Consider the following 21,779-nt stretch of genomic DNA (forward strand, 5'->3'; position numbering starts at 1 on the left):
TACATTTTATTCGCCCATATCATGTCCAGAGAAGACCCTATCAAGGCGGAGAAGGATTTTTCTGCTACGTTGGATGAGCAGTTCCCGCTTATTGAAAAGATACCTGATTACAAACAACAATTGGACAAGTACTTGGTTTTGGAGAAGCAAACTCGTCAATCGTCCGATTTGGCTTCATCAAAGAGAGTTTTGAACAAGATTGTGTCTACTTTGGTGTATAATAATGACTGGGACTACTTGAACGATTTGATTGTTATTTTGTCCAAAAAGCATGGCCAGTTGAAATCGTCCATCCAGGCATTTATTCAAGATGTGATTGCCAATTTGTCGAAATTGGACGAGTCAAAGGAAAAAGAGTTGGAAACAAAGATGAAGATCATTGACACGATAAGAACAGTAACAGACAAGAAGATTTTTGTTGAAGTTGAGAGGGCGATTGTGTCCAAACAATTGGCTGAAATTTACTTGAACAAGAAGCACGACTTGGACAAGGCAGTGGAGATCTTGTGTGATTTGCAAGTGGAGACGTATTCGTTGATGCCTTTTAGTGACAAAATTGAGTACATTTTAGAGCAGATCAGATTAACATTGCAAAAAGGTGACTACAATCAGGCAAAAATATTGAGCAGAAAGATTTTGTTGAAGACGTTGAAAGGGTTTGACAAGGCGGATGAGTTCAAGACAACTTATTTGAAGTATTTGATCGAAATAAACACATTTGACTATGATTACATATCGATTGTCAAGAACTTGTTGTTATTGATTGAAATTCCATTGGTTCAGGAATCGGCAAACTACAAAGATTATCTTGTGCAGACCATTTACTACATAATTCTTTCCACATCAGACCCCCACCAGATTGACTTGATCAACAAGATACAAAAGAACCCTGTTTTCAAAAAGAATGTTGAGACAAAGATTTTCAAATTGTTGGAAATATTCTCCACTGACGAGTTGATTCATTGGACCAACATTGAATCTATTTACAAGAACGAATTTGAGCAATCATTCATTTTCAAGGACCCAAAGAACTACCAAAACTTACAAAAGAGAATAATAGAACACAATTTGCGTGTTATCAACAAGTTCTACCTGATTATCCAATTGGAGAGGTTGGCTTATCTTTTGCAGTTATCCACAGATGAGTCGGAAAAGTATGTGAGTGAGTTGGTGAATGAGGGAATGATTGTTGCCAAGATCAACCGTCCAAAGGGTATAGTCAAGTTTGACAAGACAAAGCGAATTGAGGGTAGCGACCCACGAGTGAGTGATAACCATATCAACAACTTGCTCAATGACTGGTGCTTTGATGTAGATAAGTTGTTGGAAGAGGTTGATTCGATTGGCCATTTGATAAACAAAGAGGAAATGATGCATGGTATAAAGCAGAAGGTATAGCGTATAGAAGATGGGTGTATTAAAAAAAATAAAATAACTGTAGAGCTTTATGCTTAGACAAGTCTAGATTGGCGTATATGACTAATTTTTCAGCGCTTATTGGCTGGTCGTACAAAAGGCCCTGAACCGCTCCAATTGATTTCAAACCGAAATTTTTCTTCTCATATTTTTTCACCTCTGTTTCTTTCTTTCTTTCTTTCTACCCCTTCTTTCTTTCAAGTCTCCTCATTTCATCTCAACCTCAAAGAGATTCTAGGGTGCATTTAAGACAATGAGTTTCAGGTGTTCTTCACAGAGGTGCATACGAAGCCTCTCTTCTAGTGCTGCTCGATGCGAAAAGAAATTGAACAAATATTCATCTATCGTCACTGGCGATCCATCACAAGGTGCATCCCAAGCGATGCTTTACGCCACTGGGTTCAGTGATGACGATTTCAACAGGGCCCAAGTTGGTGTTGGGTCTGTTTGGTGGTCCGGTAACCCATGTAATATGCATTTAATGGATTTGAATAATGCATGTGCTGACTCCATAAATAAGGCTGGGTTGAAAGCTATGCAATTCAACTCCATTGGTGTGTCGGATGGTATTACTAATGGTACCGAAGGAATGAAGTATTCATTGCAGTCAAGAGAAATTATTGCTGACTCGTTCGAGACAATGACTATGGCTCAATTGTACGATGCTAATATTGCCATCCCAAGTTGTGATAAAAACATGCCGGGTGTCATGATGGCAATGGGAAGACACAATAGACCATCGATTATGGTATATGGTGGTACTATTTTGCCTGGATCGCCCACTTGTGGTGCCAGCAAAAGCAACCCGGCCATTGCTGACAAGATTGATATCATTAGTGCTTTCCAAAGTTATGGACAATACTTGTCAAAGCAAATTACCTTGGAGGAAAAGCAAGATGTTGTTAGGCATGCGTGCCCTGGACCTGGTGCTTGTGGTGGTATGTACACGGCCAACACTATGGCCTCGGCTGCTGAAGTCATGGGATTGACTTTACCTTACTCGTCGTCATCACCAGCTGTTTCAAAGGAAAAAGCTCATGAGTGTGCTTCAGTTGGTGACGCTATAAAGAATTTGTTGAACAAGGATTTGAAGCCAAGGGACATCATCACGAAGAAATCGTTTGAAAATGCCATCACTTACATCATTGTTACTGGTGGCTCCACCAATGCTGTTTTGCATTTGATTGCCATTGCATCTTCGTTTGATATTGACCTTTCTGTTGACGACTTCCAAAGAATCAGTGACTCGACTCCATTGCTTGCTGACTTTAAGCCATCTGGTAAATATGTTATGGCTGACTTGCAAGCTAGAGGAGGTACTCCAGCAGTTATGAAGTATTTGGTTGAGGAAGGGTTGCTTGATGGATCTCAATTGACTGTTACCGGAAAGACCATTGCTGAGAACTTGAAAGATTTACCAGGATTGCCAAAGGATCAAGACATCATTCACCCTCTTTCCAAGCCATTGAAGCCTAATGGACATTTACAAATCTTGAAAGGAACCTTGGCACCAGGTTCGGCTGTTGCTAAGATCACTGGTAAAGAGGGAACTTATTTCAAGGGTAAGGCCAGAGTTTTTGATGAAGAGCATGCATTCATCACTGCTTTGGAAGCAGGTGAGATCAAAAAGGGAGAAAAAACTGTTTGTGTTATTAGATACGAAGGACCTAAAGGTGGTCCCGGTATGCCAGAAATGTTGAAACCTTCCAGTGCTTTGATGGGTTACGGGTTAGGACAAGATGTAGCTTTGATCACTGATGGTAGATTTTCTGGTGGATCGCATGGGTTCTTGATTGGACACGTTGTTCCAGAAGCCGCTGAAGGTGGACCAATTGGTCTTGTTGAAGATGGTGACGAGATTGTCATTGATGCTGAAAACAACATCATTGACTTATTGGTTTCGAAAGAAGAGTTGGCCAAGAGAAGGGAGAACTGGACTCCACCTGAACCAAAGTACAAGAGGGGAACTTTATTCAAGTATGCTAAATTGGTTAGTGATGCTTCCAAGGGATGTGTTACTGATATTTAAGGAAAAGAGGACGGGGGAGTTCATTTATTTATTGTCTATATGAAAGACACCATTTTAATTCCAGTAAGTATATGCATTATCCAAGAAAGGATTAATATTGATTATGATTTTTTTTTTTTATTTTGTTTTTTTTTTTTTTTTATTTGTTTTATTGGCCTTCATCATCTTGTTCTTACTATGTAGTCCTCTCCTGATTTTGTAATGTATCTGACCCAAGGATATGATTGGTATTGTAGCTTTGGTTCATTGATTCTTAAATACCTCACTTGGATTCCACTCGTGGTGAAATAGGGGATGGAGAAATTCACCTTGATTGGCTTTTTGCTCAAGACAGACTCGGGGTCAGTGACTGCTGGCAATCCCAATTCTGCTCTCATGGAAAATGTTTTACCACCGGGGAAAGTTTTTAATTTCCAAACAAGACATGATTTTTCCGGTATCCATTTGATTGAGCCGTATTCGGACTCTGTCTTTGGGGTATCTGCGTCATCGGGAATGGGTATGATTACTTCAACGTTGTTAGCTGTAGATTTCTTTTTGATCTGTGCTTTTATTGTACAATTGATTTCAATTCGGGAATGTTTGTGGACTTTCGTCTTGCACTGCACCAACATCAATGGCTTTGTCAAGAATTGGGCCGATGACAAACGGTACGACATTAGAGTGAATTCGCCATCTGGTGGGATAAATGTAATGATTTTTTCAGTTTCAAATTTGGATAATCGTACACATTGGTGGAATTTGATATCTTCCATTTCCACGTTTTTGCCCTCGGTAGTGGAGGAGGAGTCATCAGTGCTTGTGAAAAGTCCCTTGTCGTTGAGCCCTAAACGTAAATCGGGCATTCCGCTTAAGTGACTTTTGATTTTGATTTCTCCAAGAATCTCACTGTTGAGAACCTTACCCTGGGGCGAGATCAACATGTTGATACTTTCAACAACATCCAAAAACGCTTCATTCTTTTTGTAACTGATCCCATCTTTTCTCCAACTAACGGCATTGGTCACGGCATTAGGTGGCGCAACCAAATGTGAAGGTGTAGTTTTGATCAAAGAATAGTAATCTTGTGTGATGTATTCTTTTAAAATCTTTGTATCGGTAGTTTGCGGAATACCAAAATCCATCATTTCATCAAGAAGTTCATATATTATAACAAAGTTGTCTCTTATACTCTCTTCTTCCAACGACTTGAAATACTGAGTCAAAACTTCAACCAATTTCGATAGGAAAATGACAATGGTCATGATGTTTTCATTCTTTCTCGTTAATGCGCAAATGTACAAGTTGTTGTGGTTGATGAAGATGTAGTTGATTCCTTGGTGGTTGATGAATGGTTTGTAATCCCCATCATCAATGGTATTTTCCAACTCTAATAATAAAAGGGGGAATTTCTCAATTGTGTTTGTGGGGATGTCGCCTTTGTAATCACGGGATAGCAACGGTTTGCCCTTGATGTCTAGGAAATGTATCTGTGAGGCCATAATTGAGGGAGGGGAGGGTGGAGGGTGGAGCTAGTGGTATAATACAGGATGCGCTGTCGATGTTGTTCTGATTTGTTGTTGTTGTTGTTGTTGTCGAAGGAAGAAAGAAAGAAAGAAAGAAAAAAAAAAAAATTGCCAACACCGCAACGCGAGAGATCAAAACTGGTTTGGTAGCGCATCCTTAATTGCAATAGGTGAAAGTAACCAAGGACTGATAGTAACGGTCTGCAGTATGATCATTATATATGAGGAGTAGTTTGCTGTAGCCACTTCTTATGAAAAGAAGTAGTGAATAAGTTGAAGTGGAATAAGGAACAAATGAACTGACAGAACCTATGGCCAGCGGGGCTACTTACTTACTTTGTTATGTATACCCCATGGAATGTAGAGTAGATACGTATATGTTAAGAGCCCGATGGTAGTAATTGCGAACAAATATCTATCAAGCTAATATTTAGGACATTATCCTTTCTTTGACAACAACAGAAGTCGTTTGGCTGTATTGTGTATTTAAGTTTTTGCAATTTGAAAGTTTTCTGCGAAATTGACGCAAAATATTCAACGATTGACGGCACAAAATGTTGGAGTGTATTGCGAAATCAATTCAGGTTCGTAATGATGTATGTGTTCTGCATCTATTGAAATGCCGTTACTCCTACTAAGCATATTTTTAAGTGCTGCCTTGTTTTTGCGTTGCTACCAACATACTTGCATTTCAAGAATTGAATGTGCCTCTGTGAGACACGTACAACCTATCTGAGGATACAATTGTACAATTAAGACAAATATGCAGTGATTCAGGGTGGGGGCGGGACAAAAACAAAAAAGAAAAGGAAAGAAAAGAAAAGACCCTTGTTGTCATTCTGGCAGAAAAGTTGCTTCACAAAATACATCTTCTGAATACCTGTCAAATACAAGTGGCTCAGAAAAAGAAGCGGGTGTAGTATAAATCATTACTGTTTTCATTAAATTGATCTATGACGTGTTTTTACTATTGGCGACAACCCAAGGTACTAACAAGTGTATATACCACATCAAAGGTGTATGCAAACTGTCCAAAAGCTCTTGGTTTTTGATATTCATCAACATTGAGCAGATACACTTACACTTTCTTTATCACTCCACCTCTGAACCTCCTATTGTTTAAATTGTCCCCCTTTTTGTGTACACAAATTTCTTTTTCTTTCTCGTATTTTTTGGTTTCAAGCTATTGGTGTTGTGTAGTATTTCCAATCGATCCATGTAGGTCTTCTCCGATGTTTGCTGTTGTTGCTGCTGTTGCTGCTGTTGCTGCTGTTGTTTGTGTTTGTGTTTTGTGCTACAAAATAATCGCGTTTTTGTATGCAATTTTTGTTTACATTGTTACTATTCTTCACAATTGGCGCCTATTGTTCAATCAATAGAAAGGTTTGTTCTCTTGCTCGTTTTTCGTTTGATAGAATTACGAAGTACGAAGGAAAGACGACCAGTGGCTTACGAATGGTCAAAGTGGAGGTGTCTTCACACGCATATCACACACCAATATTTATGGATCACTGGAGCAAGGAGTCAAGATAGATTAAAAAGGAGACAAGACCCTTTTGATTATTTTTCTTAGGAATCTCACATGGTGATACGTACGCAAAACTCTTCTTCTTTATAATACCTGTCAGTCAAAAGTGCTGTCATGGTAAATGGGTTTCATTAAACGTCACTGGAACCACGATATTCTTTCTAAGTCCATATCTCACCTTCTCTCGGAACACTTGAGACTAATGTAGCTGTACAATACGCAACTTGTCTGGAACTAGTTTTCTCATCTCTCCTCGAACAAGTTCAACTTCTCTATTGTCTTCTATAAACTCTAGTTTTTGTACCACCAAAGAAGCATTCATCTCTCCACTTTCTAAACACCAAAAAGAAAAAAAAAAAGAAAAAAAAAAGAAAGAGCTCGCAAACGCCAAATCAAAATCAAAACATTTTCCAATCCAAAGATACTTTTCACTTCTTTCACAACACACACTTGACTTCCCTCCTTCATTCCTACACTCGCTTTACAAAAGTCAACTCAATGTTATTCAAATCGTTAATTACTTATCTTTCACTTGCATCAACCATCGTTGCGGCTATTCCTGCTATTGAGGTAAAGGGTAACGCGTTTTGGAATTCTGAAACTGGTGAACGTTTCTACATCAGAGGAGTTGACTATCAACCAGGGGGGTCATCTGAGTTGGAAGATCCATTAGCTGACACCAATGTTTGTGAGCGTGATATCCCATATTTTCAAGAGTTGGGTATCAATACAGTTCGTATTTACTCTGTTGACAACACCAAAGACCACGACGAATGTATGGACAAATTGGCACAAGCAGGTATTTATGTCATATTGGATGTGAACACTCCACATTCTTCCATTACTAGGTCCAACGCCAAATGCTCATACAACTCAGATTACTTGCAAGAGGTTTTCGCTTCAGCTCAACTCTTTGCTCAATACAACAACACCTTGGGATTCTTTGCTGGTAACGAAGTTATCAATGATGGACCTTCTTTGGAAGCGGCACCTTATGTTAAGGCTGTGGTCAGAGACTTGAAAACTTTCATCAAAAACAGAGGCTTTAGATCCATTCCCGTTGGATATTCAGCTGCCAGTGTGGATGAATACAGATTGAGTTCTGGTTTATATTTCAACTGTGGTGACGACGATATGGCGAGAATTGACATGTACGGAATAAACGACTACTCCTGGTGTGGTGATGCTAGTATGACCACGTCACAATATTCCCAAGAATTGAAGGATTTCAAAAACTTCACCATCCCTCTCTTCTTTTCAGAGTTTGGATGTAATGCAAAGAAACCAAGACCTTTCAGTGAAATTGAAAGCATTTACTCTACCGACATGTCCAGTGTGTTTTCCGGTGGGTTGGTTTATGAATACTCAGAAGAAGACAATGAATATGGATTGGTGAAATTGGACGGGGATAGTGTCTCCACCAATCAAGACTTTGAAAACTTGAAGAATGAATTCAACAAGACTCAAGATCCAAGTGGTGATGGTGGGTATTTGAAATCCACTGGTGGTAACAACTGTCCATCCAAATCGTCAACTTGGAATGTAACTGAGGATATACCAGACACTCCAGGTGGAGCTATCAAATATGTCAAGGGATTAGCAGAGCCAACTGGGCATGGATTTGATGCTTATGTACAGGGAAGCTGTAATAGCAATGACAACGTCGACGACTCGGGTAACTACACCAGCACAATTGGCGCTTCAACCCATTCTGCTTCTTCTGCCGCCACCACTTCGTCAGCTCAACAATCTAGCAGCTCTTCGTCAAGCTCGTCGACTGCTTCCGGATCAAAAGGTAATGGCGGTGTTGCTATTGATGCCACCACTTCTGTCACCAGTGTTGTTGGGTTCTTGGCTTTAGTAGCTGGTTTTATTGCTGTTTAAAAAATTGCTTAGAAGCACGTTATTTTGTATTTCTATACGTTTGTAGTACACATTGATTTTATTTACGTTGAGGAAAGAATTCTGAATAGATGCTACAACATATTCTGGCTCAATTGATGAAATCACGGTTCTACCAATAATCATTGGCAAGTTTCGTGGATAGTTTGCACTTGCAATAGACAAGTGTTGTTCCTCTGGTTACATTAACCATTTTTGGAAGCTCAAAAGAGGCTATATTGGTAGCTTTTTTGGGAGCCGCTGTGCTAGTCAGCTTCTCAAGTGAATTGCCACTCCAAGCGAACCCTCTCTTGAGAGTTTTCAAAGATCAAGAAGATCATTGTAGGGCAGGTGGTTTTGTTTTTTTTTTTTTTTTTTTTTCTTTTCGCCTCACATTAAGCTTGTCATCCTCCGTTATCAAACCTCGCCTCTCTCAACATTCCTGAGAAATCCTCGCACACTTTATTTCCAGCGTCGAAAACCAAACAACTCTGTCAACCCATCAATAACCTAATCAATCAATCATCGCCCACCTAGAAGCATGTCATTCAAGGGATTGAAAAAGTCCATTATAAGGGCTCCTCAAAACTTCCGTGAAAAGTTGAACATGGGAGGCGATATCACCCACGACGCCGTTTACGAAGATGCCGAGCGGAGATTCAAGGAGATCGAGATCGAGACAAAGAAGTTGAACGACGAGTCCAAGAAGTATTTCAAAGCTATCAGTGGAATGTTGGATAATCAAATTGAGTTCTCAAAAGCTATTGAAGAGATCTATAAGCCAATTAGTGGCAGAGTGTCTGATCCGACTTCCATTGTTCCAGAAGATAACCCCGCTGGTATCGAAGCAGCAGAGCAATATAGAGCATTGGTGGCGGAATTGAAAGAGGAGTTGAAACCAGACTTGGAATTGATTGAAAAAAGAGTGGTGATTCCTGCTGAGGAGTTGCTCAAGGTTATCAATGGAGTCAGAAAAACGGCAACCAAAAGAGAACACAAGAGATTGGATCTTGATAGACATCAGAGAACCTACTCCAAGTTGCAAGAGAAGAAAGAAAGAACTCCCAAGGATGAGGAGAAAATGTACAAAGCTGAAGCGGAGGTTAGTGTGGCGCAACAAGAATATGATTTTTATAACGGAGAGTTGCTTGCGCAGCTCCCGGTGTTGTTCGAATATAACAATACGGTAATAAGCGACTTGGTAGTGTCCTTTTATTACATGCAACTAAGCATCTATTATACGTTGTATACGAGGGCAAGTGAGATGAAAATCCAATACTTTGACATGGATTCTGATATAGTTGAAGCCTATAATTTGAAAAAGGGGGACATTGAAGAAAAAACAGATGCTATTGGTATCACTCATTTTAAGGTTGGTTATGCAAAGTCAAAGGTTGGTAGGCTTCAGGCAGCAAGAGCTCTGGCCCCTGGCTCCCCTACTCCACTGGCCCCACCTTATCAATCAACCTATAATCCGGACTACAAGGCTTCAGATCCAAATGGGTATCCCCAAACTGGTTACCAGCAACCGCAGTATGCATCGCCTCAAGCTCCGCCTGCGTATGTGAATACGCCGCCTCCTACGGCTCCTGCTCAGGCTCCTGCTCAGGCTCCCCAGGTTTGTATTGCTCTTTACGACTACACTGCTCAAGCACAAGGCGATCTCTCTTTTCCAGCTGGTGCTACAATTGAAATTGTCAATAAAGATGATCCGGGTTGGTGGATGGGAAAGTACAACGGAGTTACCGGTTTGTTCCCATCCAATTATATAAAGATGTAAGGGATACGTTTTTTTAATTAATTTGTACTTCTGTTTTGAGTCTTTTGTAGATAACTGTGGTTGCTCAGTTGTCGCACTCGAAATATGTCACACATTTATGTGTAAAAAGAAAAAAAGGAAAAAGAAAAAAAAAGGAATTTCGTCAGCTGACACATATCCTTTTGCTTTGCTCCACAATGATCCCCACGTTAGAAGAGTTTGACGTTAGTCCAGAGACAGGATTTCTTCCTTCAGAACTTCCGTTGGAGCGTCTCCCACAGGACTACTATAAACCATGGGAGGATATAGTGCACAACTTGCCATCGTATATCATGAATAGACGGATCAGGGCAGTGGTTGACAAGCTTCCGGTTTTGACCACGGACGGATTAAGTGTTCGAGAGCAAAGAAGGGCTTATCAGGTGTTGTCATTTATTGGCCATGCATATATTTGGACTGGTGAGCCGGTTGACAAATTGCCACTGCAGATTGCTGTTCCTTGGGTTGCTGTATCTCAGAAATTGGGACTTCCTCCTATAGGAACGTATTCCGGGCTATGTCTTTGGAACTATAAAAAGATTGATGAGGAGGGAGATTTCACCTTGGACAATTTGACCACGATTAATACATTTACTGGGGGTATCGACGAAAGCTGGTTTTACTTGGTCAGTGTCTGGTTTGAGAAAGAGGGCAGCTTTTGTTTGCGCAAAGGGTTAGAGGCTTTGAAAGGCGCAGAACGCGGTAGTTCAACAGTTACTACTTCCCTTCAGCAACTAGCAGAAAGTATCGATATACTTGGATCACACATGATGCTCATGGAGGAAATGTGTGACCCACATATCTTTTATTTCAGAATGCGACCCTATTTAGCTGGATGGAAGAACATGGCCAGTGTGGGTCTTGAAAAGGGGGTACGCTATGGAGACGAAGAGGGCATGAGGAGCTATGCTGGTGGCTCCAACGCTCAATCGTCATTGATTCAGTTTTTTGACATCCTTTTAGGTGTTGCTCATGATGACTCGTTCATAAGAGAAATGAGAGAGTATATGCCACGGGAGCACCGTGAGTTCCTTGAAGCTTTAGAACCATACACATTCACGATTAGAGATTTTGTGCAATCCCAACACGATGAAGCGTTGACTTTGGCTTATGATGCATGCTTGGCAATGTTGAAATCATTCAGGGACAAACACATACAAATTGTGACTAGGTACATTGTCCTTCAAGCTAAAAAAGTCAACAAGATGGGATCCACTATAAGGTCAGGATTAGCTAGGCAAAAGAAGGAGGAAAAAGGGACTGGTGGTACGTCCCTTCTTCCCTTTTTGAAGCAGTGTAGAGATGAAACAGGTAGTGCCGCTGCAGGCAGCTGGGGTAAAAGAATTCTCACGGATGGCATGCTACGTTTGAAGTACTCCAAATCAAATGGTGTAAACGAGGATTAAATAGATTATACAGGAATAAAAAAAATTGTGAGCCGCAGCATTGCCCAAATAAGAAGGCGGCTGATGGGTAATTTTGAAAATTTTTGAGCTCTGTTAACAATTTTTTTTTTTTTTTAGCCCTTCTTGTCCATGATTAGAAGGCTCTTCACCACGATGACTAAGAAAGCAAAGGCACAAGAATTCATTCTCAAGACTCCAAAAGGTACCAAGGATTGGGCCGATAAGGACATGATCATAAGAGAGTCCATTTTTGGGAAATTGTCTACCCTTTTCCAGAAACATGGAGGTGTCACTATTGATACGCCAGTTTTTGAATTGAGAGAAATCTTGACTGGTAAATATGGTGAGGATTCCAAATTGATTTACAATTTGGAAGATCAAGGGGGTGAATTGACTTCGTTGAGATACGACTTGACGGTGCCCTTTGCAAGATTTGTCGCCTGCAACAACTTGAGTAGTATCAAGAGATACCACATTGCAAAGGTTTATCGTAGAGATCAACCAGCTATGACCAAAGGTAGAATGAGAGAGTTTTACCAATGTGATTTTGATATTGCTGGTACTTTTGACTTGATGGTTCCAGATTCGGAAATTTTGAACATCCTTTGCGAAGGGTTAGATGAGTTGGAGATTAAAGACTATAAAGTCAAGTTGAACCATCGTAAGATATTGGACGGTATTTTCCAAGCTTGTGGGGTGCCGGATGAGGATGTCCGTAAGGTTTCGTCAGCAATTGATAAGCTAGACAAGTCGCCTTGGGAAGCGGTGAGGAAGGAAATCTTGGAAAAGGGACAAAGTGAGGAGACTGCAGACAAAATTTGGACTTTTGTTCAACACAGCGGATCTATTCGTCAGGTAATTGAAATTTTGAAGAAAAGTGGAATTGATAATGCAACAGCGCAACAAGGTATCCAAGAGATGGAGGTGTTGGCTGATTACGTTGAAGCTTTCGACATTCAAGATCGTTTGAGTTTCGATTTGTCCTTGGCCAGGGGTTTGGATTATTATACTGGACTCATCTACGAAGCTGTTACAGCAGCTAGCGCACCACCAAAAAATGCAAGCGAGTTGAAAAAAGAGGCCAAGAGTGAGGATGAAGATGCTTCGGCATATGTCGGGGTTGGTTCAATTGCTGCAGGTGGTCGTTACGACAACTTAGTTGGTATGTTTTCAAACAACAAGTCGATCCCTTGTGTTGGTATCTCCTTTGGTGTTGAGAGATTATTCTCCATCATTAAACAGAGAACAGATTTGTCAAAGCTCAATTCTCAACACACAGACGTCTATGTAATGGCATTTGGTGGTGGTGACGGATGGAATGGATTTTTAAAGGAGAGGATGCAAGTTGCAAACCAATTATGGAAAGCAGGCATCAACGCGGAGTTCTTGTACAAAGCTAAAGCCAATACTCGTAAACAGTTTGATGGAGCTGAGAAATCGGGTGCCAAACTTGCAGTCATATTAGGTAAAGAGGAGTACCCTGAAGGTAAGGTTAGAGTCAAGAAGCTTGGCCAAGGTGAAGAGAATGAAGGTGATTTGATTTCAGTTGACGAGATGGTGTCGTTTGTAAAATTACAACTTTGATAGAGACTAGTAGAGTATAGTTTATTCTTTCTATTGTCTTGAGCTCTCGCCTTCCTTAAGCGTCCTGATTTTTATCTAGATTGTCTATTTTGTGTCCATGTTTTTCCTTTCCTTTCCTCTTCACTCTGTTCCATAGCGTGTTCACATCGTCAAAGATGAACGACCAAATCACTCCACACCAGCTTTTAACTTCGGGCAATGGGTCATAAAACTCTGCTGCAATGCGTCTAAGTTCAGGCAACTTTGTCCAAGCAACATACGGGAAATCGTGATGTTCATTGTGGTAGCCCACATTCCAAGTGACCAAGTTGAGAGAGCCATAGTAGGAGTAGGTCTCGGGAGGTACTGGGATTTCACTCCTAGGCTTGTTATTTTCACTCAACACATAGTGCTCAGCAATGAAATGACCGGCACATGGGTGCAACGAGCCTGCTAAGAAGGAGCTCATAATGAAATAAGCAAAGCTGTTCCATCCAAAGATGTTTACCCAAAGGTAATCGAAGCCAATCTGGTGTACCACATTTAGCAAATGGATATAGGTGAACTTTATCTGCGTGATAAACATGGGTCTAAGCGCATAGAAGAATATTTGACAAGTTGCAAAAAACACTTTTCCTAGGAGATTGGACATGACAATAGCTTCAAATCGAGTTGGCAAGTCGGTGTCCAAGTATTCATCGCCTTGGTATTTGTGGTGTAATTGGTGGTATGGTTGAAAGGAGGCAGAGTAGGGGATTCCGATGGGGATGTTTGTGAATATAGCAAACAACTTGTTATGCAAGGGCTTTTTGAACAATAGATTGTGACTCAATTCGTGTATTGCAAGGAAAATTGCTTGGTTCGCAGTTGCACCAAGAACATACGCCAAAGTGATAAACTTCCATGATAAAATTGGCGTGTTTCGGAGATAGCTTGCGACTGACAACTGTAAAAGGACCACCAATAAAACGTACCACTTTGTCTTTGGCTCATAGCCCGTGAGTTTTCTCACTTCGGGGTATTTTGCAAGAATCAATTTCCGACGAAGCGCGTGTGGTTCTGCGTCGGTTGTCCAGTAGAAATCATTCAATACTTCAATAGGAGCATCTGCTGGAGGAGTGACGAATGTGAATGTCTGCTCTGAGTTTCTGTGTTTGATTGTCGAGTCCATGGTTGAGGTACACCAGTTGTCATTGAAGGAAGAGCAGAAGGAAACGTGGTGAATTTGTAAGGTCTAGATCAGAATAATTTTTTATTTTTTTTTCTTTTTTTCTCTCATAAAACATCTGATTTTGGTACTCTAATGTACTTAGTTACAGGAACTATATGCAAGATGCAGCAGGGACCACTCTTTTCGGACGCGTATCTAACATGAAGGAGCTTTGCAGGGTAAAGTTTTCTATTACCCGATCTGCATTTGCCTGTTGCATAATTGCCAATGTCAGTTTTATTCTATGTTATTTTTTTCTTCTCTGTGTCTCGATTTTCCTTCTTCCCTCTTCCGTCTCTTCTTTTTTTCCTTTTTTTTTTGGTTTTTGCCATCAACCGCAATGGAGGAAGAGGAAGCAGTAGCAGCACCAGTACAAGTCTATGTATACGACTTATCCAGGGGTCTTGCCAGAACATACAGTCGTATGCTCTTGGGTACAGAGATTGAGGCTATTTACCACACATCGGTTGTCGTGAGAGGCAAAGAATACTACATCGACCGCGGCATACAAGTGATTAAAGCCCAATCGCACCATCTCAAATACGGGGCTCCAATCGAGGTGATTGATGTTGGGGAGACGTATGTTGATGACGAGACGATTGAAGCGTTTGTCAATGATCTTCGGAGCAGGGAGGATATGAAGTACGATGCTGCCCAGTACGACTTGTTCACCAACAATTGTAATCATTTTACAAATACGATTTTGGAGTTCTTATGTGATAAAACGTTGGATGATAGGATATTGAAGTTGCCGGAGGTGGTGTTGAATACGCCAGCTGGTCAAATGTTGCAGCAGATGATTGGTGGCGCTGGTCAGTTCTTTTGAGCGCCACTGCACGACCTCTCTTTTCTCACCCTATACCATTTTTTTTTGCAACACCATTCACTACCACCACCACCACCACCACCACCATCACGGTTTAGAGTAGCCATTGATTCTCCGCAAAGGCTTGCATTGATCTTGACCGTGTTACAGCTCCTCGTTTCCTCAAGTCTATACCTTTCACAATGAATGAGTCCTCCTTGGCAAAAGTATGTATAGTTTACATCCATATTACAAGTATCAATGTGTCTAACACAACCACCAAGTCATTCAATCTGATGAGTTTTTCATCAAGCCAAACACATCTGGATGTTCCTCCACCTCCTCCTCAATCTTGCGACAATACAGTTGACTCAGCTGCTGCCAATAATAGCTACATCAGCAGTAACGATTTTCAAAACTTCAATTGGCAACAGACGACTCATAACCAGATGCACGGGGGGCAACAACAACAACAACAACAACAACAACAACAACAACAACAACAACAACAACAACAGAATGCTTTGCAAAATACTGGGCAAGGCTACCTGTACCACGCAGACCTTCATACCCCGATGAAGCTTTGGAATCAGTCGGCGTATCATTCGAATTGGCAAAACAAGCCAAACCCGTTTCAACCGTTGGCCAAGGAGTTGCAAGATGTCAATGGAGAAGTCTATTTTGACTCTACTGAAAGGAGGCCTTCGTACACAGCGACAGCAGCAGCATCAACAACAACAACAACAGCAACAAACAAGTACATGAAAAACAGTATGCTCAATGCACCTAGTTATGTTCCATATGGAAACAGGTTTCCCATGACACCCAACTCCACTATTGGAACCAAATTTGTGGATGAGGATAGTGGCTTGGATTTGAAAGAAGAGGTGCAAAAGTTGAAAAATGAATTGATTTTGAAGAACCAAATGATTAAGAATTTGACTGATCAGATCAATGTTATGATCAAGAATAAGAATGGTAGAGTAGGAGCCTATAACGAGGTCAAAGAAGATGTTGGTGAATCGTTCAAGTTACCGCAAAACCACTATCAATTGTTTCAGGACTTGTCCAAGACGTTGCAAGAGAAATGTCAAGAGTTGGATGATGTCAATCGAAGAATGGAGATTATTCTTGTTGCCAATCGTGTCAGTAGCAATACTGCGGTTGGGTACGACTTGGAGGAGTTGAGTCATAAGCTTCTTTACAAGATGACTCAGTTGCAAGTGGAGAACGATGAGTTGGTAAAGATGGTTAGTACAAGTAGCAAGTCAAGTTTGTTGGTTGAGATTGGGATGTTGAAGCAGCAGGTTGCCCAGTTGGCAGGAAGCAATGACAAAGAAGAGCATGCGGATGGTAAGTAGAATAGAGTTAAATGTACTGAAACCAAGCGAGACACACTAAACAAAGATGTGAAAGTCGGCAGGAGCGTAGAGCTGAAGACAACTCAAACTGCAATAATGCTGAGTTACCAGGAATTATGACTTTCTTTCCAATGCTAGAAGAAGTAAGGTGATTACTATACATTGATTCTAATTTTAGAATAGAAGTAAACAAACTCTTTCACTATTATGTTTGCATATCTCTGTAACAAGAGATATCCAATGCTTCTGAAGAAAAAAACAAGGTGTAATTTCACTGGTTCTAGATCGAACTGAAGAGAAGATCGTCGAGTTTCACAAAATCAAAATAAAAAAATAAAAAAATAAAAACCTCAAAAATGTGTTGATTTTGTGATATGTTTTGCATTGTTAACAAAATCGTAGTTTGGTAGTTGATTCTTCCGTCTCATCCTTTTCCTCCACCCCTCCCGCCCCCCCTTCCCATACGCACTCTGCGCGTAGTCAGTTCCTTCTAAACAACAGAATCAAACAACAATCTCTGCACTAATTGACTTTGTCGCATCTTAGTACTACTAATGTGGGTCCTCTTTTAGTCTCTCTGGTGCAACGCAGAAGTTGAAGGTTTAATAATGGTTGCTGTGGATACGCTCTGTGGCTTACATCGTACGCACAAACTACAACTTAATTGCTGTTTTCAACAAGCTCCTATGTACACCTTTACAAACCAAATATGTAGAAGTCCCTCCATTTTTTTTCTTTTTTTTGCTATGGTCCAAGAGTGCACCCCACCCCTATACTGCGCCAACCCCTTTCTTCCTTCCTTCCAACCTGTCGACGCTTGTCTCTTAACTTCTCTTACATGTCAAAAAACTTTAAATTTCTTTTTTTTTTAATTTTTTTTTTTTTCTTTTCTCTTTTGGACTTCTAAGCGTTTTTTTCTTTTTCTTGGCGCAGGTTTGCACTTGGTTCAACAACAACAACAACAACAACAACAACAACAACAACTAGAAAACTCCTTTCAAAGTCTAATATAAAGTGTTCAAACATTCCAGCGCAGATATACTGATACACAACCATCTAACTCCTGGAGGGCCCGATAGCATCCCCCACGCCACTCTGCAATGATTCCCCAGTCGACTTTCCAGTTTACAAAGGAGAAAGTTCTTCCATCATCAGATCCACGGTCTCCTTTCTACTACAACTTACCACCGTACGATTCCAAACCAATTGACAATTTGATTGAGTTTTTCAAGTTGTGGAAGTATTTCATCAAATCAATCATCTACTATTTCAAAGAGATTCTTCTTGTGAAGGAGCTAGAAGCGAATTTAAACTATCAATTGATTAGTGCAGTACAATTTCCTGGTTGTAAAGACTTGCCTCATAGAATCCTTCATGATATCAGGTTGAACACTCCAGGAATAAGTGGAACTTTGCTGCCCAAGAACTCTACCCCAACCAAGGAAGTCAAGAGGAACTTGTCAAGTGGTAGCTTATCGTCAATGAATGCAAATGCCAGCACTGCATCTTTCACTCCCACCACACCTTCAAACATTCCATCGGGTCCAATAACTTCTTCAAGCGCTGGTATTTCGACTTGTGGATCACCAATGCATCCAACACATCTGAAGACTACAGGTTCACTCACAGATAAGCAGCGCCCAGGGTTATTCAAGTCCAAATCCAACTCCAATCAGTCGTTTTTGAAAAATGCTGCAAACAACTTACACAAGAGGAACTCGTCATTTGGTGCAGTAAAGCAACTAGGCGGTGGTCAACAGCAGCAGCAGCAGCAACTGCAGCAACTGCAACAACTGCAGCCACCGTCGCCTCAGCTTCAAGCCACTGGTGCGTCAACGCCTCCATTGTCATACCCAGAAGCTATCAACACCAATGATGTGAAAATCCCACCCACTTTTTTCCCCGACAATTCTCTCTACACCAACTTGCCTGCGGTTCTTTTAAGTTCTCATCATGTCGCATTCAACAACAGTTTTAAACTCCGCAAAGATCTCAGCACAAAGATAATCCCTCGGTTGGAAGTGTTGTTGAAGCAAGTTTCCCACAAGATCAAGGAGATTAAAACTTCACTCAAGAACGATGCGTTTGCAAATGCGGAATTGCTGAGGGAGATCTCCAAGACTGGTCAAATTTTGAGTAGATACACTGCTGCTGTAGAGTCTTATTGTGGGAGCAAGCCGGTTGTCAAGGGATACTTGCGTGACTATGAGGGAGAAGACGAGGAATTTGCAGCTTTGGATGATCCATTGTTGGTGAAGTTGGATGTTGACTCTCGGTTAAAGAAGCAGTTGCTTTTTGAAAACTACATGATTGCCTCGTATGTCAATTTACAAAACATTAGTAGGGACTTGTTCACTTATTTATTGAAGGAATTGAATTGGGTAGTTGATAAGTTTGGCAAGTTGGATTTCAACTCGGAGTTTTATCAATTTTTGAAAACAAAGATCAGTAGTTCTTCGACTGCTGATTGGGAGTACTTTATCACACACAACAACTGCTTTGTCAATACATACTACGCCACTGATTTGAACCCCAAGAGAGAAAACCGTACCATCAAGCTGGTTGTGTTGCCGTATGCGGATTCGATACAAAACAAGTGTCTTCGGTTTGGATTGATGTACAAGAAACAGAAGCTTATGAAAAACTATACGCGTCACTACTATATCCTCTCATGCAACTACCTTCACGAGTTCAAATTCAATGAAGAGATTAACCAACAAATGAAAAAGTCAAAGGATAAAATTGGGGGATTTATTGGATATGAGGATGAGCCTGTTAAGTCTTATAATCTCAATGATTATGACATTGCCGTTAAGGACGAGTCTTCATTTAAATTTACCCTCACTAAGTTGTCCAACAAGTCCAAAAAGACATTCAAATGTGCCACTGCTGAAGATTACAAATCTTGGATTGAAGATTTGTCGGAATTGTTGAAATTTGGAAATGACCATTATGCTAGGTTTGCATTTATTCAGAGAAAAGCAGATCAAAGTATACAACCAGTTCGAAAGTCCAAGAAACATGCTGCTGCAGCTGGATTGGCGTTGGAGTTGGGCAATGCTTCGAACCCAGCATTGTCGGGAATGTTTACGCCCAAGATCAAGACACCAAATGAGTCGCCATTTCAAGAGGAGGAGGAGAATCCATTTGATGGAATCTCTGCAATACCGCAAGGGCAGTCAAACGTTGGTCCTAGGTCAAAGAGTGTGTCTACGTCTCCACAAATGGCAATGACACCACCACCCATAAATGTGGCTGCTTCACCTACTAATGCCACCACCTTTTCAGCAACAGAGCATCAAAATCAGCATGAAGAGTATATGAGGTTACAACAAGCTCTTGTACAACAAGAGACGGCAATTTCCAACCTCAAGTCTCAGGAAGAGCAGAATATTGAGCTTATTCAAAAGAAGTTGCAAAATATTCATGACCAGCAAGTACGTCTTGAGGAGCAAGAGCAGCAGCAGCAGCAACAGCAGCAGCAACAACAACAACAACAACAACAACAACAACAACAACAACAACAACAACAACAACAGAGGAGCAATTCCGAATCTTCTGGCTCTTCTTCTCCTTCAATCAAAGGGTTGGGTGTACAAAAGCCGTCCTCGGATAGTTTAAACTCGTTCATAATTGAACCCAAGTCGGTGCCAATTGCGCATGCTGCTGTTAATGCGCCTCCCGTGTTTACATTTGGTGATGGAGGAGAACATCAAAGTGGAGAGAGTGTTGATGCTAATGGAAAGGCTAGTGAGAGGAAGGAGTCGAGTATCCCCACAGTGTTTGTATCGGAGGAGTAACCATGAGGGCTATATAAATTATAGAGATAAAGCGCATAGATGTTATTTTCAAAGTCACAAATAGATTATAAAGAGGTGGATTGCAAAACAGTAGATTGGAGAAATAAAGTAAGCGGCTTGTTCACATTCGTTACATTCGTTATTTCTATAAAGGTTTTTCTTCTAGTTACATTTCACCCCTGAAACGTCCCTCGTCAAACATCTCAGTTTCTTGTCCATTTGGCTCAAAGTACTCAAATTCAATTGGTAAAAGTTACCACATTTCCAAATCTCAAACTGTACCAAACTTTCGAATGCAACTTTATCCAATCTGTATAAATTAGCGGCATCGATATTCAACGGTGAATCCGGTTCTGGATTATCCAACAATTGCAAAATGGCGACAACCAAGCTTTCCAAGTTCCAGGCTGGACTCCATTGTGATTTCAACACATCAAGACATATCTCACCAGTTTGGAAGTTGATGTTGGGGTGGATTATGGGTGTGATGAATTTGATCGTTGGTGGTTGTTGGGGATAGCTGGTAGGAACTTCGATAGCTAGTTTCCAGATACCGCCATAGTAGTAAGGGGAATCAGACTTTGTGGGTTTGGCTACGGTTGCTTGCCAGTGGAGTAGCGAGTCGTCGGAGACGGGGGATAGTTGTATTATTTGGTGGTTGTTGGTATGAGGTGGTTGTTTCTTGTATGAAGTGTATTCCCTGATTAAACGTTTTTCCGCAGACATTTGTGGAGATGTGGCTATATGGGTGTGAATACGAGTTGGCAGATAGTTAGTCTGGTGTGTTTGCGAAGAGGAAATGTGATGACTGGGAGGATAAAATAATTTTGATGCTGTATAAATAAGAATTTTGTATATATTGCATGTGAAGAGAGAAAGGAGTAAAATTTGTCATTCGAAAAAAAAAAAGAGAAAAAAAAAAAAAAGAAAAAAAAGAAAAAAAAGAAAAAAAAGAAAAAAAAGAAAAAAAAAATTCTGTCTGTGCTGAAACGGAGTTTACGGGAAAAAGTATGATGCGAAAATGCGGGGGGAGGGGTAGATACTCGGATAAAATCGTTACTTGTAAAATGGAAACTGGTAGCAGCTATGCTTATCAATATATACCTCAGCTCAGTTTTACGGAACATCTATTGCACCCACCACTTAAATCCCTACAAGACAGAAACTTTTATTTATTACAACTCCGTCCACATGCTGTCCCAACATTAAAAACTTTAAGAAAAACGATTGACATTGTTGAGCTTAAAAAAAACCGTTGAGAAATATGCCAATGTTTAATTCGGGGTGCATGGAATTTCAGAAAAAAAAAAAAAAATTAAAATCGAATTCAACCGAGGATGTAATTATTGGGCCGAGCTTGATCTGTGCGCATTCAAAAAATTGTGTGTTCCTTTAGCATAAGTGCGCGCTAAGTTAAGCGCTAACAATAGAAAAACTTGGGACAAGAAGAGTTTGTGTGGGAAGTTGGTGGGACATC

General features: G+C 40.7%; 12 protein-coding genes across 12 annotated transcripts; 9 read left to right on the forward strand and 3 right to left on the reverse strand. All coding sequences in view use genetic code 12, as the record gives it.

Annotated features, from left to right (window-relative positions):
• Positions 1-21: 21 nt before the first annotated feature.
• On the forward strand, positions 22-1,398 carry RPN5 (proteasome regulatory particle lid subunit; the record flags this gene model as incomplete). Its single annotated transcript, XM_051753738.1, has 1 exon — positions 22-1,398. One exon carries the CDS (start codon positions 22-24, stop codon positions 1,396-1,398), a length of 1,377 nt encoding a protein of 458 aa, XP_051607285.1.
• Positions 1,399-1,669: 271 nt separating this feature from the next.
• On the forward strand, positions 1,670-3,445 carry ILV3 (dihydroxy-acid dehydratase; the record flags this gene model as incomplete). The annotated part of the gene is made up of 1 exon (XM_051753739.1): positions 1,670-3,445. One exon carries the CDS (start codon positions 1,670-1,672, stop codon positions 3,443-3,445), a length of 1,776 nt encoding a protein of 591 aa, XP_051607286.1.
• Positions 3,446-3,606: 161 nt separating this feature from the next.
• On the reverse strand, positions 3,607-4,926 carry APM1 (Apm1p; the record flags this gene model as incomplete). The annotated part of the gene is made up of 1 exon (XM_051753740.1): positions 3,607-4,926. One exon carries the CDS (start codon positions 4,924-4,926, stop codon positions 3,607-3,609), a length of 1,320 nt encoding a protein of 439 aa, XP_051607287.1.
• A 2,050-nt stretch (positions 4,927-6,976) lies between these two features.
• PGA4 (1,3-beta-glucanosyltransferase) lies at positions 6,977-8,362 on the forward strand (the record flags this gene model as incomplete). Its single annotated transcript, XM_051753741.1, has 1 exon — positions 6,977-8,362. One exon carries the CDS (start codon positions 6,977-6,979, stop codon positions 8,360-8,362), a length of 1,386 nt encoding a protein of 461 aa, XP_051607288.1.
• Positions 8,363-8,900: 538 nt separating this feature from the next.
• Positions 8,901-10,139, forward strand: RVS167 (amphiphysin; the record flags this gene model as incomplete). The annotated part of the gene is made up of 1 exon (XM_051753742.1): positions 8,901-10,139. The coding sequence occupies one exon, from the start codon at positions 8,901-8,903 to the stop codon at positions 10,137-10,139; it is 1,239 nt and encodes a 412-aa protein (XP_051607289.1).
• A 176-nt stretch (positions 10,140-10,315) lies between these two features.
• KGF57_004253 (dioxygenase) lies at positions 10,316-11,563 on the forward strand (the record flags this gene model as incomplete). Its single annotated transcript, XM_051753743.1, has 1 exon — positions 10,316-11,563. One exon carries the CDS (start codon positions 10,316-10,318, stop codon positions 11,561-11,563), a length of 1,248 nt encoding a protein of 415 aa, XP_051607290.1.
• A 129-nt stretch (positions 11,564-11,692) lies between these two features.
• Positions 11,693-13,147, forward strand: HTS1 (histidine--tRNA ligase; the record flags this gene model as incomplete). Its single annotated transcript, XM_051753744.1, has 1 exon — positions 11,693-13,147. One exon carries the CDS (start codon positions 11,693-11,695, stop codon positions 13,145-13,147), a length of 1,455 nt encoding a protein of 484 aa, XP_051607291.1.
• Positions 13,148-13,202: 55 nt separating this feature from the next.
• DES1 (Des1p) lies at positions 13,203-14,297 on the reverse strand (the record flags this gene model as incomplete). The annotated part of the gene is made up of 1 exon (XM_051753745.1): positions 13,203-14,297. The coding sequence occupies one exon, from the start codon at positions 14,295-14,297 to the stop codon at positions 13,203-13,205; it is 1,095 nt and encodes a 364-aa protein (XP_051607292.1).
• A 379-nt stretch (positions 14,298-14,676) lies between these two features.
• Positions 14,677-15,162, forward strand: KGF57_004256 (uncharacterized protein; the record flags this gene model as incomplete). The annotated part of the gene is made up of 2 exons (XM_051753746.1): positions 14,677-14,758; positions 14,858-15,162. The coding sequence occupies 2 exons, from the start codon at positions 14,677-14,679 to the stop codon at positions 15,160-15,162; spliced, it is 387 nt and encodes a 128-aa protein (XP_051607293.1).
• Positions 15,163-15,437: 275 nt separating this feature from the next.
• On the forward strand, positions 15,438-16,502 carry MUM2 (Mum2p; the record flags this gene model as incomplete). Its single annotated transcript, XM_051753747.1, has 1 exon — positions 15,438-16,502. One exon carries the CDS (start codon positions 15,438-15,440, stop codon positions 16,500-16,502), a length of 1,065 nt encoding a protein of 354 aa, XP_051607294.1.
• A 1,100-nt stretch (positions 16,503-17,602) lies between these two features.
• On the forward strand, positions 17,603-20,302 carry KGF57_004258 (uncharacterized protein; the record flags this gene model as incomplete). The annotated part of the gene is made up of 1 exon (XM_051753749.1): positions 17,603-20,302. The coding sequence occupies one exon, from the start codon at positions 17,603-17,605 to the stop codon at positions 20,300-20,302; it is 2,700 nt and encodes an 899-aa protein (XP_051607295.1).
• Positions 20,303-20,464: 162 nt separating this feature from the next.
• Positions 20,465-21,028, reverse strand: PEX4 (E2 ubiquitin-protein ligase peroxin 4; the record flags this gene model as incomplete). Its single annotated transcript, XM_051753750.1, has 1 exon — positions 20,465-21,028. One exon carries the CDS (start codon positions 21,026-21,028, stop codon positions 20,465-20,467), a length of 564 nt encoding a protein of 187 aa, XP_051607296.1.
• Between the last annotated feature and the right edge of the window lie 751 nt (positions 21,029-21,779).

Source organism: Candida theae (assembly GCF_024610275.1).
Source record: "Candida theae strain CBS 12239 chromosome Unknown scaffold62, whole genome shotgun sequence".
In the NCBI taxonomy this organism is placed as follows: Eukaryota; Fungi; Ascomycota; class Pichiomycetes; order Serinales; family Debaryomycetaceae; genus Lodderomyces; species Lodderomyces theae.